The sequence below is a fragment of the Mesocricetus auratus genome, unplaced genomic scaffold (genome assembly GCF_017639785.1).
Source record: "Mesocricetus auratus isolate SY011 unplaced genomic scaffold, BCM_Maur_2.0 Super-Scaffold_4256, whole genome shotgun sequence".
In the NCBI taxonomy this organism is placed as follows: domain Eukaryota; kingdom Metazoa; phylum Chordata; class Mammalia; order Rodentia; family Cricetidae; genus Mesocricetus; species Mesocricetus auratus.
Window position 1 is genome coordinate 84,333,322 of NW_024429182.1, and position 16,169 is coordinate 84,349,490.

The following is a 16,169-nucleotide window of genomic DNA, read 5'->3' on the forward strand; positions in this document are numbered from 1 at the left end:
AGCGCTGTCAGAGACGGACTATTATTACTTCCAATGAGGAGAGCACATGGTAAGCACACAGTAGAGCCATTACTCAAACCCAGGCCTCCAAGGCCCCAAATCACAGCTTCACTAAACACTGGCTGTCATCAAGAAGCTGTGGAACAGTAGCCCTGTGACCACAGAAGATGGAGCCTGCCCGACCTTGCCCAGGAATATTTACACAAAGGAAATAACATTTACCCTGTTCACAGGGAAGAGAAACTGACAGAAATGACAAGAGTCACTGGGTTTCTATGCAGAGGGGGACATGATGTACAAAGGCCAAAAGGATCAAATTAGTAATAGAGCAGGGGCTGTACTAACTAAAGCAGGAAGCTCGAGATCAGGTGGCAAGGAAAGGGTCTGAAGAGACAGACTGGTCCCTCGTCAAAGACCTTGAATGCAGGAAGTTTAGGAATTTGGATTCAGCTATGAGCACATTTGGAGCCACTTGGAAGAGGAGTAAAGCAGGGTTAAGTACCAGTCAGGGAGCTGCCTGAGAGATAGTGCTGACAGAAGAGAGAAACAGAGCCTGAACAACAGTGCCTGGGATGGAAAGAAGTGGCTGTCCCAGAAGGGAGGGAAGTGAGGGGACATGCGGGAAGAAGGGAACATCAGAATTGATCCCTGGATGTCAGGTCCCAGTGGCTGAAGCTGCCATTGTTGGGACAGGAATCACAGCCAAGTAGGAGCTGGTTTTCATTTTGTTTGGTTACAGTACAAGGTACTATAATAAGTAGGGTCCATAAGCCATTGCAGAAGGGGGAACCAGGCCCTGTGGAGACATATACCTAAGAGTCCTTAGGGTCTCCCAGGGAAGAGACTAGGCAAGGAAACTCACCCCTCCCCCCAGATGCAGCCCCAGTACCAAAACTTATCCACACCCAGCCTTGGTCACTGTGCCGCCACAGAATGAGTTGCTCTCCTCAATTTCAGAGTCTAGAGACTGTGGCTCATTAAGGTTTGGACTGTGTTAGCAGTGAGCATCCCATAATTGCATAGCTTGCCTGACTCTCTGTCATTAGCTTCCTGGATCTCTAGGCCCCACCTCTCTATTAGATTTGCTGACTGACCCCAACATAAAATGTCTAGTTAGCCAGGGCAGCTCTGGCTATGCCTTGGGGGATCCTGCTGTCCTGCCACACCCTAACTTCTAGTGATTCAACTGTCCTCAGCCGTGAACTTTAAGCTGCCATCTCACTATGCATGAAATCTGTCCTTTGCAAGTACAGACAACTGATCCTATTACTCACACAGAGGAGAATTGAAAATTGAGGTCAAGGCCTGCCAGTGAGTCACATTCCCTCCATGGTGGAAAATCACCAGTCAGGAGCCTGCAGGGTCTCTGCTCAAGGAGTCAGAGGGGCCATGGCTGGGACTGGGGTTCAGTTTTTGCCATATCCACAATGAACAGGAACCTGAACCTGATGCTATAAGACCATCTCTGTGTCTGGGGAGCAGGGAGAGGTTATCTCACAGGGGCAGGGTTCCTAGGAGCTCTTCCAGGTCTCTGAAGAGACCCTGTTCCCCACTTTGCTCCTCCAAAGATCTCAGACAGAGGTTTCCCTAGACATCTAGAATGAAATGACTGAGCCCCTAAATCTGGATCTGCTGGAGTCTTGCAGGCTGGAAACACAACTCCAGATGCCACCACAGTCATCTCCACACACCAGACTCCTGACCAGATGATTCTGTTTAGGCTGGAATTATGCAGGGTGGGGTTGGGAAGAGAGCCACAGAACCTCATCTTAATGAACTCCAGTACCAAACAATGCACTCCTAAAGGGGTTGGGGAGGGAGTAACAGAACCTCGTCTTAAGGAACTCTAGTACCAAGCAATGCCCTCCTAAAACATTTCTCCAAGACTACTCTAGGTCAGAGGGAATAGATCGCCCACCCAGGAAGTGAAGGATTGCCAATTAGAGTCCCTTTGGGGTACCAGGCTTTGGGGTGGTTTGGTTGTTGGAGATGGTCGTTCTACCTTACAGACATAGAAACAGGGATCTAAGGGCATCATGCAATCTGTTTTAATAAACATCCTTCTCACAAGGCTAAGTACTTGGCTCAATCTCAGTTGCTCACTTTAACCCTCAGGGCAGTCCTAGGAAGCCACCATCACTGAAACTGTGTGACATTTGGGCAATCTCACACAGAGAAGATGTGGAAACAAACCTCAGAAGCTGTGAGACCACAGTCTTGATACTCTCTATTATGCTATATCCTTGGACTGTGCCCAGCAACTCAGCAGATGGTCCAACCCCTAGGATCCAGTGTTCGCTTGTTCCACTGCGCAAAACGTTTTATGTTGCCTAGTGATACCTTGGTAAAGCTTGGGAGCATCTGCCGCCCACTGTGTGCTAGTTACCTCCCACATCCTTCACCCATTTCTCCCCGAGAAGCAATGGGCTCTGTAAGACTTTCAGGCCACTCTGCTGGCTTGTTCCCATCCTTACAGATCTCTGAAGATTCTGTGGCAGATCAGGGAAGCTGGGGTGATGACATGCACAGTGGTCCTGGGACAGAAACACTATCAGAACTATGAGAGCCTCGGGGTCTCCCCATCCCTTCACCATCCTCACCCCTGCCTTTGCCTCTTGGTATTACCCTGTCAGTCTTTGAAGTCCACACTGAGGAAAAGTCTCTAGGGCTTTCCATACCAAAGGGAATGATATTCCCACCTTGCAGACCTGTACTGGGGGCCTCCAGCTCCTGACACCGGTTCCTCAACCCTTGCTTATCCCATTAGTCCTGTGTATAGTGTTCTCCAAATCTCTGGAGCAGATTGTGGACACTACATCTATTCACTGCTTGATTCATTTTAATTTATTCGTACTCCAAGTGGTATTCTCATTTCAAAGCCTTCCAGGTCTAGAATTTGGATTCCTCTGTCTTACTCTTTCCCACTTGCTGTGCAGAGTAAAGAATGTAAAGAAATGCTGTTCTATATAAAAGGCACTGAGAAATAGTATGCAAAATCTGCTGTGCACCCTGGGCTGGGCATTCTAGCATTCTGCAGAGGAGATACCTGTGATGGTTTAGATGAGAATGTCCCCCCTCCACACCATAGGCTCAGATGAATACTGTTTGTGGAGGCTTAGGAGCTATGTCCTTGTTAGAGGAAGTATGTCACTGGAGGCAGAATTTAGGGTTAACGTTCTGAGCAATTCCCATTTCATTCTTTCCCTTCTGTTTGATGTTCAAGATCTGTGAGGGCCTAGGTCTCAGCTTCCAGATTCAGTCACCAAATCTGCTACCTGTTGCCATGCCATCTCTGGCATGATGGACCCTAACCCTCTAGAATCATAGGCCCCAAACAAGCCCTGCCTTTTATAAGTTGCCTTGGTCACATTATTTGTTACAGCTACAGAAAATGAACTAGGACAATACAGAATATGATCTCAATGGGTATGGAACCTTTTATTATGCAGATATGTTCCTTCTACCAAGTGTGTGCTATACATTGTGCACGGGAATTAGCGGCAGGTTATGAGAGAAAAGAAAAGGAGTGCTTGACTAGAGCTAGAGTATACCTGTGAGTTTCCTACCCTCATAGCATGCTCTCAAGTCCAGCATCATTTGGAAGAGGGTAGTTCCAGACAGGAGTATCATGTGCCAAGAAGAGAGACATGGTGTCATAACTAGGGAAGTAGTGAGTTGCCAAGTGTAGTCAGAAGAGTAAGGATTAAGTTTGAAATGACTGGGTAGAATTCTGAAGCATGCTGGAATGCTTTCACCTGTAGATTTATCAGCATTATACTCCAACAAACCAGGGCAAACCTTTCTTCCTTAGCACACATCCAGCCCTATCAAGGGGTTCATACAAGCTGAACAGAGCTCACCATCAGAGCTGAAACTAGTATGCTCTACAGTTTCACCCCAGGTACAATGCAGTTGCCAAACCCACTAAGAATCTCATAGGAGAGAATGAGGAGGCCTCCTGCTAGTCAATGGGGCTGTTTCACCAGCCCTGTGGCACTAAAGATCATTTTGTTCCCAAGGGGACAAAACCATCTAAACTCAGTCCTATGCTCCTAGAATGCTGCATCCAGAGACGTTTTGGGGAAATTTGCACCATCTCTCCTTCCTGGAATGAAAAACTTTAACCATGGAATGAAAAGCTTGAACCTTGGAAGAGAAGATTTGTCCAAGGACACAGAGCAAGTGGTGGCAGGCTGGTCTCTGGCTCCCAACCCATGCTCACTGCTGCACTATGCTCTCCCACAAGAGAGTTGATGAGCAAATTATAGATGTTGTCTCTTCCAATGAACTTAAAAGCAAAGGCTAAAACTATTTCTGAATCATTCTTCTTTAGATGGAAAAAATATCTCTCTCAACTCTCTGACTCTTTCAACCAACCAAACCTTTGGCTCTCACTCAGAGTTCTCAAGATAAACAGCTGCTTTCCTTGAAATAATAAAAGAAAGAAAGGAAGAAGGGGTGGAAAGAGGGACAGATGGGGGAGGGAGAAAGGGAGAGAAGAAAGGAATGGGGAGGAGGAAAGAGGGAGGAAGGGAGGGAAGAAGACTAGCACTCTGGAGACGAGAAAAGTGTCTTAATTAAAAGAACTATTGCTACGCCTTGCACGTTTAAGTTCTCTTACTCACCTGAAACTCCCTAGCAAAGGCATTGTCCATTCATTAAACATCTGTGGGGATTTGAGCGTGTGGAGGGGACATGCACACAAGAGTCTGATATGTGTGCCATGCATATAAGTGCAGGCACTAGACCAGGAATCCTTTATCTTTCATCATGTGTTTCCTTTAGACAGGGTCTCTCACAGAGCTTAGAGTGCAGTTTGGATAGGCTAGACAGTCAGTAAGCTCCCACAATGTGCCTGTCTCCTCTTGTCCCTCAATTCTGAGGTTACAGGCACCTTGTGGCCATGCCTGGATTTTTATGTGGGTGATGAGGATTCCAACTAAGGCCCTCATGCTTGCAGAATAAGTGCTCATATCCACTTAGCCATCTCCTCAAGCCATCAAACATTTGATAAACATGTATTCATTCAACAACCACTTATTGTGCTCCTATAATATACATTCTAATTAAAGCCAGAAGAACAAATATAAATGAGATACTCAATTAGTTCTTGGGTACTAAAGACATTAATTATGGATTGGATAAGGTACCATTTGCCAGACTAAGTAAACTCTTAATCTTGCTTGATTAAAGGAATGAAAGGAAATTGTTTAAAAATTATTTCCTTATCACAGATCCCTGTCACAGAAAATTCCTGGAGGCAGGGTGGGGAAATGAACTTAAGAAACAAAAGCCAGGAAAGAAAGGTCTCCTCTAAGTGGGGAAGGCACCTAAAGAATAAGTAGCTCCACTCCCTGCTCTGAGCCTCAGTTTCCCAGGATGCATTGGGAGTATGGCATGGATGAGTTCAGAGGAAACTTGCAGCAACAATGTTCAGTCTCTGGAACCCCAGTTTCCAAAAGCATACGGGAATTTATATTCAACCTCTTCTTAAAAATAACTACTGAATCACTCCTGTCTGCCTTCTCAAGGTCACACACCATGTTTCTGTGGATTTCTCTTGAGAAATGGGAGAAGGGAGGGAATTTAATTCTAACTTTGATTGGTCTGCTTTTTGGCTCAAACAACAGAAAAACATACAATTATCCCATTGACAATTACAGTCTCCACACTTCACCACAGTCACAGAAAATGGCCCTCAGCAGCAGAACAGCAGCCACAGAGCAGGGAGCACACATGTAAGCCATTACTGACTCAGAGATATGCTTGCCTGTAACAGCCCCCACTGTATCTCCATAGTAGGTTGGACAGCTAGGGGATCACTCACCACTAGCTACAGAGGCACCCAGTCCCAGTCATTTCAGACTTCTGGTTAAACAGAATTCACAAAACAGAGAGATTTGTGCTCAGTGAAAGTTCACAGGAGCTAAATCTAACACAATCAGACCAATAGAGAAGCCGCTGGATAGAGTGTGAGTTTCTTGCTGGCAGATACCACATCCAACCAGGTCATTACAAGTCTTCAACTACACTGTAGCATCCAAGGTATGTGATCTACAATCAATAAATATTTGTACAATAATTTTGCAGGTGAATAAAACAACATGACTGCTTGAATAGCTGAGTATGTGTTTGTGTAATGCCTCAAGAACACTGGAAAGACAGACTGGCTTGAGTGTCATTTAGCACAGGGGTATCAGTCCCATCCTAGCATCTATACAGCAGCTCTGTCATAGTCTCAAGCCTCAGTTTCTCCACTGTGGTGCAGATTAATCAGTGCTTACATGCTTCTTTACAGAAAGACTTGTCACATGGCTGATGGAAGCATCACAATCTGAAGCCTTTAGCTATAAAAACCTCTGCACATGCCCTCAGAGGGGAGGCATACCCCCCTATATCTGCCCTTGGCTAAGAGAGGAAACTGTGAACAAAATGTGTTTTATAGAATGTGATGGTTAATATTGCTTATCAGCTTGCCTGAGACTACAGTCTCCTAGGAGACCAGCCTCTGCCCATGACTGTGGGCAAGTTTCCAGATGGGGTTAACTGCTCGAGGAAGACACACATTAAATATAAGCAGCAGCATTCCATTGACTTGGGCCCCAGAAGGAAGAAAACAAAGAAAGCAGGCAGAGCACAATCATTTAGCCCATCTGCTTCCTGACTATGGACACAATGTGATCAGCTGCTTTGACTTCCTGCTAACCTGCCTTCCATGGGCTATGTCCTCAGTCAAGTTCCCGCTAACCTGCCTTCCCTTCCATAGCTGTACCCTCAGACTGCAAGCCAAAATAAACCCTTCTTTCTTTAAGTTGCATTAGTTTGGGTTTTTTGTTTATGTGTTTTTTGCCATAGTCATGCAGAAGTAACTGATGCAGAGAGTTTATTTGAGCAAAGAATGGTTTGTTCATTGGGCAGCGCTCAGAAACAGAAGAGGTCACAGGGCTGTGCTGCAACAGTGTGGACAGTGAGCTCTAACAGGCTGAGCACACAGGCTGGTCAGAATGGTAAGACTCTAGTGAGGAGTGGCTGGTGGGTTCTGATTGGTGAAATCTGTAGCCTCATGTTATTCTTTCTTCTGAACTTGACTTCATCTGACTTGAGGCAAAAGAGAGGACCCAGCCTACTGGTTTCTGGATCAGAAAGTAGTTTTATTCTCCAATGACAAAGCAAGGTAGACCCTAAAGTACTAGTCACTTGGACCTATGAACAATTCTGACTCCAAAGTTCCCTATGAGTTGCCACATAACCAGTGTCACAATTCAGTTTAACCTTCTACCTAGCCCTCTCCCTCCCACAAACATTGACACCTCCCACAAGGGGCCCTCCCAAAAGTCTATCGTGGACTTTGAACACTACCTCAAAGGCTGCTTCCCAGAGAAGCTAACTAATGACCCTCTTTTTGCAAAATAGAAACAATAGTGATTGCATAGACCACAGTGAAAGCTCAGTGAGTAGCAACATGCCATAGAAAGTGCTTGTGCGTGTGAGCCAATGATGTGATGGGCCCTGGTTAAGGCCAGCCCTTTAGCTAGCTCCGAGGACCATGGTGCACTAGAGAGGCCTCCAAAGCATAAAACAGTAGTCTCTGTTGCTGCTGTCTGCCTATAATCTAGTATCTAACTGAACACACTAGGCCCCTACAGCATCCTATGAGCATGAACTAGCTTTCTCTGGGAGCAAAACCCAAAAATACAAAATTTAAACCCAGAATACACATGATAGATAGGTATAGAGACCTAGTGGTTTTATCCCCTAAGTATTTACAATTAGCTTTGTAATGCTAGGCTAGGAATACATGAAACATGCCAGGAACACATAAAAGGGAGCATGCCTCTCCCTCTCTTGGACTCACTGACCCATCACAAATACAACATGAGGACACTGTAGCCAACCTCTTCCACAGGTCACAGCTCTTATGTCCATTCTGGATGTCAGTGTTCCCAAGGTGCCTTCTGGATAAGGCAAGCTAGATTCCTATATCATGTTCATGCAATATGATCCTGCTTCCCCTCAAAACTTCTAAGGGCATTGGAGGTTGGAGAGTGAAAAGAAAGGTCAGTGGGTAACCAGGAAGACATAAGGGCTGCCAATATCTGACCTTCACCTCATATCCCTTATTCAGGGAGACTATTCCACTTCTGAATGAGAAGCTAACCAATTGAGGGTTCCTATGTGCCAACAAGTTCTGCCTTCTACTACGTGCATCTGTGTGTGTGTGTGTGTGTGTGTGTGAGAGAGAGAGAGAGAGAGAGAGAGAGAGAGAGAGAGAGAGATTTTAGTCTCTTAAGAAACCACTGACATAAGTACAAGTTAGTCACAGTTCACAGATAAAGAAACAGAATTTTTGCTTTAGTAGAGTCAAGTTGAGGCAGCCTGGTCTCCTCCAGCCTAAATGCTTCTCCAGCCCTAGAACAGGCTTTGCCCCACCCATCTAGGATCCCATTGCCAGAACCACTTAATGTCACAAGGGGGAAAGGGTGGGAAACACAGTGGCAGTCAGGCTATATACTCTCTACCAGGACTCTCCCAATTGTTCCAAGTTTAAAATACTAGACTGTGAAGGAGTCTGTGCTTTCTTATTTATAGGTAAATTTACCCACTGGTTAAGGAAAGGGTCAGAATGGAGAAATCCAGAATTCTCTAACAACACCTACACAAAGTGACCCTGGCTTTAGCAGACATTTGTTAAACAATAGTCTCTCCACATAGCTATCTAGATGTTATGCATATATTAATCTGATTAACCCCACATTGACCCTGCATAGTATGTAATGTCATTATCCCATTTTAAACATGAGGGAACTGGAGGACAGATGGGGCCCCAGCATCTTCACCAGCCACATGCTGAAAAAGAAGTTCAACCCAGCTCTAAATCCAGGTGGTCACGTGACCATATCTGACCACACTTGATCATCTTAGGACAGTTCTAGCACCAGGCATCCTAACGTCACATCTCACCATTTCTGAGTTTCACTATACAGACTACGTGCAAAGATATCACTTAGTTTTCTGCTTCCGTCTATACAGAAAACTATACATTATACTTCTAATGGTGTTCTGTGTCCTAGGAAACATGCAAGAACTGTGTGTCAAATCCCTACACCTCCTTCTAATGATGGCTTTGGGAGAATAGACCATGCCTTCATAGAGAGTCATTAATTCTGTCCCACTCGCGAGTTTTAGCAAATAATTCATTCTTTTATTTTAAAGCATCATATTATCTTCTATGTACCTACCTAACATCCTTCACCTATCTATTAATACATACATACATACATACATACATACATACATACATACATACATCTATACATACATACAGCCCAAAACCAAATGAGCAGTATGGAAATGAAGGTAAAGTAACTCAGTATCCCTGGCAGCTCTTGGGAAGGTTGGGATACACAAAAGGTGAGATATCAGTGAAGCAAAACAAAACATGACAAAATAAAATAAAACAGGACTTAACAGGATTATACTTTCTCTAAACAGTTCATCAAAATGTCTTGAAAAATCACAAAAGAAACAGGATTTTAATGAATGCTGTCTAAGACCAAGTCCCTATTATGAGGTCCGGAACACCAAGTTGCACAGCTCCCCTATAGACTAAGCATACCTCAGAGTTACCAACTATCCTGGCGCCTGAGCCTGAAAATTTTCTAAAAACATGCATCTTTCATGTCAGTCGGGCAGTTCCAGGAAATCTCACCTGGCACAGATCTGTCACTCTGGACTTCCACCCTTGCTTCTGGTCCAGACATCCAGGGCTGCCAAGTCAAATCTGCGCTTGGAGCTCTGTGGACTTCCCAGCCTGGTGTGGGCACCTCTGATGGCCCCACATCTCTCCTCCAGACTATATGTCTCAAACCCCTACCTTAATACACTGCCTGTAACACCTCCCTCCCTCTGCCCACACCACTCCATTTAAGGCAACTAGTACCTCCCAAGGACCGGATCGTAACAATTCTCTCCTGGGTAGGATAATCGGCATGACTTACCTCTGCCCTTGCAGAGGAATGGGATCCAGGTGGTGACCTCCAGGCAGGGCCATCATGTTTATCCCAATCTGCAACAATGCCTGCCCACAGCAGTTGGGACCCTGCAAAGACAGGCCAAGATCGGTCTATTAGAGAGGCGGTGCTGTCTCTTTGCCTCTCACATCCGGGCTTTAAGGAGCAGGAGTAGGTATGGTGGAAGGTCTTCCGGGCCTCTTCTTCTGAGCTGATTCACACTCTGATGTCCTCACACAGGTAAGGCAGGCTCAAATCTGACCTTCTTTCTAAATCCCTGGCTTACTCTAACCCCCTACGATCTTTCCCTTTGTCCTATTGCCAAATATTTACCCATTTTGGTGTGTGACTGACACTGGGACACACAGGCCAGCAAATATTGTTGTACAGGACACACGTGTACTGAAAAAAAGCAGCCAAATGCATTCCACTTCAGATGACGTCATTTCACTTGAACAGCAAGTGGAAAGCTCAGGATGTGACCTAAGGCTCAGTTTAGGCCACTGACTCATGACAGAGTGGATCTTAGGAAAGATTTACTTTTTCTAAGCAGAACCACCAGGTCAGACACTCTCTCCTATTAGACTCAGAAGATAATGCTAATCAACATCAATGAGAGCAATTATGCAGTCATGAGAGAAGCTGCCTACAGAACAGAGCTGGAGTGCTGAGAAAACTTGTCTGGGTCCCGGATCACAGACCCAATGAACCAGCTATGCTGTGGTCTGGCCCACCTCTACACTTTCTGATCTAAGATCGCATACAGTTAAGTCAGTGGCCATGAAGCCTCTGCCCTGCACTGCTAAAAGCAAACCAATGGGAAGAACATGTGTGAAGTTAGAGACTTCCAATCCCAGAGCTGAGGGTGCACATGGCTTACTTTAACCTCACAGTGCAAGCTACAGGGTTGGCCCTCCTCCCTCACAAAACCAACTGCACAGCTTTTAATCTCTCACCTCACCCCTTCCACCCTTCAGAATTTTCTCCAAATTTCCTCTTCATTTTCTTCTGATAGAATGGGCCTCTAATCCACACAGAGAGTACACTATTACCCTTATAATAGTAATACTATTTATTGCACTGGTAGGCGTATCTTACCAGGCAGGTACTCACTGCAGGAACATTGATGATCTTTTTTCTCCCTTAGCAGCTTAAATAGCACCTTCCAGTACTGTGAAAGCTAGCCAGCAGGAAGGAAATTCCAGCTCAACTTGACTTCTCCATGTCTTATAACCCAAATGTGTGGTGTCTTCAGCAACAGGGTTTTACAGTCTCTTTCTGGTGGGCAACCAAGAGCAGTGGCAATTGGCTATAATGTTCTGGGTCAGGGAAGCCATAATAGACTCTAGAACATAAAAAGTATAAAGGAAACCCCAAGTTTCCCAGGATAAAATCTAACATGTGATGAGATGATCATAATGAAATGATATCTTTTCTTATATCTATCTTTATCAAGGAGAAGAAGAGACAAATGAAAAACACTGAAGAGAGACTTAAAGCCTATGGTAGACTAGAAGACTGGGAGATGGCTTGCAAACATCAGGGACCTTTACAGTGTAAACCAAAGGATTCTGAAGTCAAGGAAGGGACCATAGAACCCTGGAGGAAGCCGTGGATCTGATTCCAGTTTAATCTGACAGGCCCAGAGAAAGCACAGTAGTCACAAGCAGAAACCTAGATGCTTACAAATGTTTGCATTTCCACGATAAGATTCTGTAAACATGGCTTGGAGACCACAACACTCTGGCAGTGACTTTTAACTCATGATCTGTGCACCTTCAGCAAGGAGCAGTGGATGTTTCATCCACAGCTTCCCAGCAGTAATGCAGGTGGAGCCCATGGGCTAACAAACTTTCAGTAGGCTGTTCTCTTGCATCCTGCATCTTTTCACAGGCTGGGAAAGTCTCCTGGGGACATCTGAAGTTCACTAACCTATTCACGGGCTCTATTTTAAGACTTCATTCTCAATATGAGAGTAGGCACAGGACCCTACACAATGACCACTACATAGTCAGGAGTCTTTGTGGGACCATAGCTTACACTCACAGGCATGACAAACAGATGAGAGAGACTATCTGGAGGATCAGAGAGTAAACACCAGGCATTTAACCTAGATGATATTTATAAAGATCCCATAAAAATAATTATAATAGCTAATATTCATGGAGCATGAACTATGTGCCAGGTATCCTTTTAAATACTTCACACACTATTAACTCATAGTATTTTATTATCTCCTTACAAAAGAGAGAAGTACACACTAGAGACAGTGACTAGGATCCATGCTTGAGACTGGAGGACAAGTGTTGAGCACGTGAAGATGATGAGAAGCGTAGCTCCATTCCCTGGAGGCTATACTAAGCTCCAGAGGACACAGCTAACGTATCAAATATGGCTGTTACCCTTAACAGTGTGAACTGCTAAGCAAGTAGCTCTCACAGAACACCCTCCACCTCCTTCTGATGCCCTTACATCTCCAGCATCCCACTGCCCTAGGTCCCACCCATCCTCTGAGCAAAGGTTCAGATTAGTTAAGACCAATCCAAAGCTACATGATCTACCACGAAACCAAAAGAGATTCAGGGGGACACCCGATGTCTTACTCGTATGACAGAAAGAGTTTAAACATGGGGGTAATACATTCAAATCCTGATTCTACCTGATTAGCACGTGACCATGGAAAATCACCACCCCTCTGTGACAGGGGCTCCCTCAACTATATCTATTCTGGAAGCTCTCTGGGAATTAAGCACAGGCAAAGGGCTGGGATAGTGTGCTTTGGTCAGTGAACAAGAGAGTTTCCTTTTCTTAGGATATAGAGTTGAGAAATGCAGAAGGGGTGAAAAGGAAACGTAATATAAACAGGAAAGAGGAACCCTCCCTATGTCCACCCGTCCCGCACACACCACCACTAAATCTCTCCCTGGAGTCTTAGTCTTGTGTTTTCCCTCATTGTGTTTCCATGGGCTATGTCACACCAGGAGTGTCTGTTCAGGGGGATTTAAAGCCTTGAGTATCTCTGACTTAGGTCAACTCAATAGACCAATTTAGATGACATAATTCTGCACCCAGGACTCATTAGAGGCAGCCTTCGCTCACCTGCACTTGGCTGAGGAGACTGGTTTCCTGCAGGAAGTTGAGACTATTTACAGTAAAGTATTCCATTATAACCAGCAGCAAAGGGTATTTCTGCTTTTCTCTAATGGTACAATTTGGGAACCTCTCATAACACAGCTGGGATTGTTTAATCTGATGAGTTCAGTGCAACTGACCACATGGGAGAGACAGTAAATACTGTGGAAAACATTCAGTTCAGAAGCAGCGCCAGGAGGCTACTCGAGGGAGGAGGAGAGCAGGACCATTCAGATATGGCTCTGATCCCTCTTTCTCCAAGATTTTAGAATACACAGGCTGTAAGTGATGGGACCATCTTGTCAACCCAACCTTCTAACTTATTCCACCTTTGTAGCTAAAAAGTCCTTTAGAGAAGAACACTGTTTCATTCAGGAAGCAAATAGAAATTTTCTAGGGCCTCCATACCTGTTTCCCGCTTGCAGAATGGGATCCTTGTCGTATTGTAGGTGTAGCATGGATTCCTTTAGTCTTAATAATAAAACTCAGAATCTGCTATCAGGGGGTAAAAGCTGAAGGATCAGAGAAGCAAAACGGCCAGTCACTTGAAAGTTCTTACCTCTGCCAATGCTCAGACCAAAGGGGCGATCCTGTCCTCAGACTGCTGCCTCAGACTGCCATGAGCTCTTGTCTCCTCCCACCTTATATTCCTCTCTCCACCCAGCCATATCCCTTCCTGTCTCCACCTCCCTAGTACTAGGATTAAAGGCATGTGGCTCCAAGTGCTAGGATCACCTTTGTGTGAGCTCCGTTTTTCTTTTAGACTAGAACAATTTCATGTATCCCAGGGTGACCTTAAACTAACAAGATCCACTTGCCTCTGTCTTCCAAGTGCTGGGATTAAAGGTGCGTACCACCACTGCCTGGCCTCTGTGGTTAACTGCTGTGACTGCTGGGATTAAAGATGTGTGCTACCACTGCCTGGACTCTATGGCTAACTAGTGTGACTAGCTTTGCAATCTGATCTTCAGGCAAGCTGTATTCGTTAGATTATAAACAAAATATCTATCCCCATAGTAGGCATTAAGTTAACCTACGGACAAACATTCCTTTGGCCTCTAACATATGCCCCTACTTCCTACATTTGAGAAATACCGCTGTTATGAATTTTCATAATATATAAACAGGCAATTTATATGCAACCCTTTGCAGCAAAAGCAAATACCAACCAGTCACACAGAAAAGAGCCTGGATTTTGACCCTGGGTGGTACTTCCTCGAGCCTGTGGCTGCAGGAGGATCAAGTTTTCCTGTACCTGGTATGCAGGTAACACTTTGAACAATCTTTAATCCCAGTCAATATACATTTTTATTGTAATTTTCTTTCCTAAATCAGTGAATTTGGGCAGAATGCCTGGTAGAGTCTGGATGTCCAGTTTGCCAGTTACCCCAAACAGCTTCATTTCCCTCCTTCTGCATATTTTACCATCCCCTGTCATTTCTCACTTTGACCTATGAAAGAACTCCCTGGAGGTCACCACCTATCACTCACTGCTCTCAGACTCATTCAACTCAAACCTTTCTCGATACAACTTCCAGAATGATCCAAACACAAGCCAAATCATACCATCTCACTATTCACCCCTACCTCACCCCACCACCAGTTGCTTCCTACTGCCACACCAAGGCTAGCCCACCTAGCTCACTCACCTGTGGAGATCTGACCCCTGACTACCATTCTAACCTTTCTTCTGGCCCCTCTCTGCCATCCAGACACCCTGATTGCTATCCATCATCTCATCTTAGCACCCACATCTCCTCTTCCCAAGCACATTATCTTCCAGGATAGCCTTGCCTCCATCTTTCTCATCAAGATCCTAAGAACCATGAGCTCAGGAAGCAGGTGTTTCTGGAAGGTGGAACATTCCAGAATGTTGGCATGTGGCAGGTATATGGCAGACTTTAGAGGAAAATACCCCCAGTGGCATAAGAATGCAGGAAAGGGAATGACAATTTTTTTTTTGTTTTACAAGACAGGGTTTCTCTGTATTGTAGTAATTTTTTATCAGGGAGAGGCGGAGGTGACATCTATGGTAACCCTCAAAGGCAGGTTGGGATTTTGTCAATTAATAAAGGGACAGTGGCATTCAGGCCAGTGGGTCAGTCTGGGCTGTACCAGAAAATGTAGCAAGAATTTTGGGACCCAGATGTTCCTCATGAAGCTGGAGTGAGTGTGCCATCCTGTAATGGAAATAAACAATACAGATGCTTTTCGTCTCCAAGTCTATATCCTGTGGGTGGTAGGAGCCACTGGAGATGGTGGGGTAATGATATGAAATGAGAGAGTGTAGCATCAGAGCAGTGGGCAGACTCCAGCGAGGGAGATCAGCACCAGGGACTTCATTCAGAAGACAATGAAAACTTCCATGGAAAGTACTAGGGCCCTGAAAACACAAGAGAAAAAGAAAGAACAGAGAAAAGCTTTTGGGGTAACAACCAGTCCTCCTCAACATCTGAACTCAAGGCCTCAGATATGGGACAAGAATGGAGATGGTCATTGGAGCTATCCCTGAGTCACTAGCTGGGTGTCTGGCATCCTACAGCAATCAGATACTTCAAGGACTCTCATTCCCAGGGGAGTTGCAAGAAGCCAAGCAAGCTGCCACCTGGTCCTGCCTAACAGACTGAGCCTCATGAAATATGGAAAGCTCTGGCTCCCTGGAGAAAGCCCTGGAGGCCCCTCACAGATGTCAGGCCATGGAGGCCAAGAATCAGGCAGAACAGACCTCAGGACTCACAAACACATCTTACTTGCTCTAGGCCACACGGGCCTGTGTAACACAGAACAGCTTCAGCAAAGCCCAGAAAGGACCCCAAGCCTCTGCCTGGTGAACTGGATATATCTACATTCGAGATTTTACCTAAAAGGCCACAGAAATTTTATCTATGAACTTGTCAGAACTGGGTGTGTGATACCCAAGTCTCTGGCACCTGGTTGAGCTTGGTGTTTTTTCTGAAGGTTATAACTGAGAAACTGATGGCCAGAACTCTGCTACCTGAGCCTCCCCTACCAGAGTTCTGTGGACTA

At 45.2% G+C, this 16,169-nt stretch overlaps 1 protein-coding gene across 2 annotated transcripts in view; it reads right to left on the reverse strand.

Annotated features, from left to right (window-relative positions):
- Insc (INSC spindle orientation adaptor protein) overlaps window positions 1–16,169 on the reverse strand; it is a 97,447-nt gene that overhangs the window by 64,687 nt on the left and 16,591 nt on the right. Inside the window, exons 2-3 of one of the 2 annotated variants that reach the window (XM_040756038.1) lie at window positions 13,551–13,654; window positions 9,999–10,099 (exon numbers count right to left, since the gene is read on the reverse strand). In XM_040756038.1, the coding sequence (XP_040611972.1) occupies window positions 9,999–10,054 (56 nt within the window). In that variant the 5' untranslated portion in view covers window positions 10,055–10,099; window positions 13,551–13,654. The remainder of the gene's footprint in view (window positions 1–9,998; window positions 10,100–13,550; window positions 13,655–16,169) is intronic. The other variant, XM_040756044.1, reaches the window with a different exon arrangement.